The 1,581-nt window shown below is 38.3% G+C and overlaps 1 protein-coding gene across 1 annotated transcript in view; it reads left to right on the plus strand.

The window, feature by feature from the left end:
- The window catches only part of ilf2 (interleukin enhancer binding factor 2), a 25,058-nt gene that overhangs the window by 7,471 nt on the left and 16,006 nt on the right, over nucleotides 1-1,581 (plus strand). The window contains exons 3-5 of the mRNA XM_015379834.1: nucleotides 513-617; nucleotides 708-785; nucleotides 878-980. Of these exons, the coding sequence (XP_015235320.1) occupies nucleotides 519-617; nucleotides 708-785; nucleotides 878-980 (280 nt within the window). The 5' untranslated portion in view covers nucleotides 513-518. The remainder of the gene's footprint in view (nucleotides 1-512; nucleotides 618-707; nucleotides 786-877; nucleotides 981-1,581) is intronic.

The following is a 1,581-nucleotide window of genomic DNA, read 5'->3' on the forward strand; positions in this document are numbered from 1 at the left end:
AGTTGTGCTAGGCTATTAATTGTATTAGCATTATAACCGCAAATTAGAAAAATGCTGCTTTCAAACCACAGGCGCTTAATTTTTAATTACAATATGTTTAAAAAGAGTGAGACGCTAAATGTCTCCCTGCAGCCCGTTAGGTGGCAGTAATAGATTTAATGTTGGTATGCACCGCACAGATGGGAAGACAGAGTTGCAGCTAGAACCAGGATTCTAGTAGAAGTAAGAACTTGGTTGTGCTAGTTGGACTCTAGACAAGCAGGCTTTCAAAGGCATGAAAAAGTGAAATTGTGGAGTAAAACATAAACATTGTTGTATTTAGTCCAAATGATTATCGCAATGAAATTGCAATATTGGTATAAAATAATCACAATTTATATCTTGGATAAAATTCTTCAGCTCTATCATATGTAGTGTAAGATGATCACACTTGTTTCCCCTAAAATAACACTAAGCTTTTAGTAAAGTAGAAGCCGTGATGAAAAGTACTTACTGAAATGTGTTTATGCCAGTGTGAGATGGCATTCCCCAGAGTAAAGCCGATGCCTGATGAGACGGCTTTCAGTGAAGGTCTGCTGAAGAGAAACCAGGACCTCAGCCCCACACCAGCAGAGCAGGTCTGTCCTGTCACTCTACCATTGTTTGTTCCAATCAAATATCCCGCCGTCTTTTAATCAGTTCGGACTCCCTTTCTCTGTCCACTTTAGTCCTCCATCTTGTCTTTAGTCACAAAGATTAATAACGTCATTGACAACCTGATTGTTGCTCCTGGGAACTTTGAAGTGGTAAGTCACAGGTCTAATAATTCAGCAAGTTTAATAAATCCATTTCTGAAACCCTAATCTTATGACGTTAATCTCTCTGCATCACCTAACAGCAAATTGAAGAGGTCCGTCAGGTCGGTTCATACAAGAAGGGCACCATGACAACAGGACATAATGTCGCAGACCTAGTTGTCATCCTGAAGATCCTTCCCACATGTGCGTAAAGGTTACAGTAAAGGAAAAATAATCATCACTGCTGCTCCTCCTCTTCAGTAATTTGGTCTTTTCCTACCTAGTCTTAAAGTTTATTCCTTTTTTTTTTCAAGGTTGGTGTACATATGGTAACATTTGTCTTTCCAGACCTTTTTTATTGTTGCTGATTTTGAAAAAGTATGAAATTTTGAAAAGTGATATGTGGAGCCTTAAAGCTTTGATATCATGACTTAAAGCTAATTGATAATTGAACATTCTGGGTTCAGTCGCTGGGGTGTACAGAGAAATGACAGTGATGTGTTAGTTCAGTATGTTTAAAGTTGACAATATTTTAGTAATTCATATATCTTAAAATAATGAGTCAGTAAACTTATCATTAAAAAAGTTGAGAAAATGTGCATATATTTATTGCACCTTTTAGTACCACCGGTTTTGACTGTCATTTAGGCCCAGTTGGAGTCAGTGGTGGTACCGTCCAAACTGGTCCGTCTCTGTAAAATCAGTATGGAGTTAAATTGGAAGTTAAAGCTCCTCCTATTTGATGACTCTGTCCAAAGTGAGGGTTGTGAAACCTCTGTGGTGATCTCCCTCTGCTTTCTGCAGA

Source organism: Cyprinodon variegatus, unplaced genomic scaffold (assembly GCF_000732505.1).
Source record: "Cyprinodon variegatus isolate N-32 unplaced genomic scaffold, C_variegatus-1.0 Scaffold201, whole genome shotgun sequence".
In the NCBI taxonomy this organism is placed as follows: domain Eukaryota; kingdom Metazoa; phylum Chordata; class Actinopteri; order Cyprinodontiformes; family Cyprinodontidae; genus Cyprinodon; species Cyprinodon variegatus.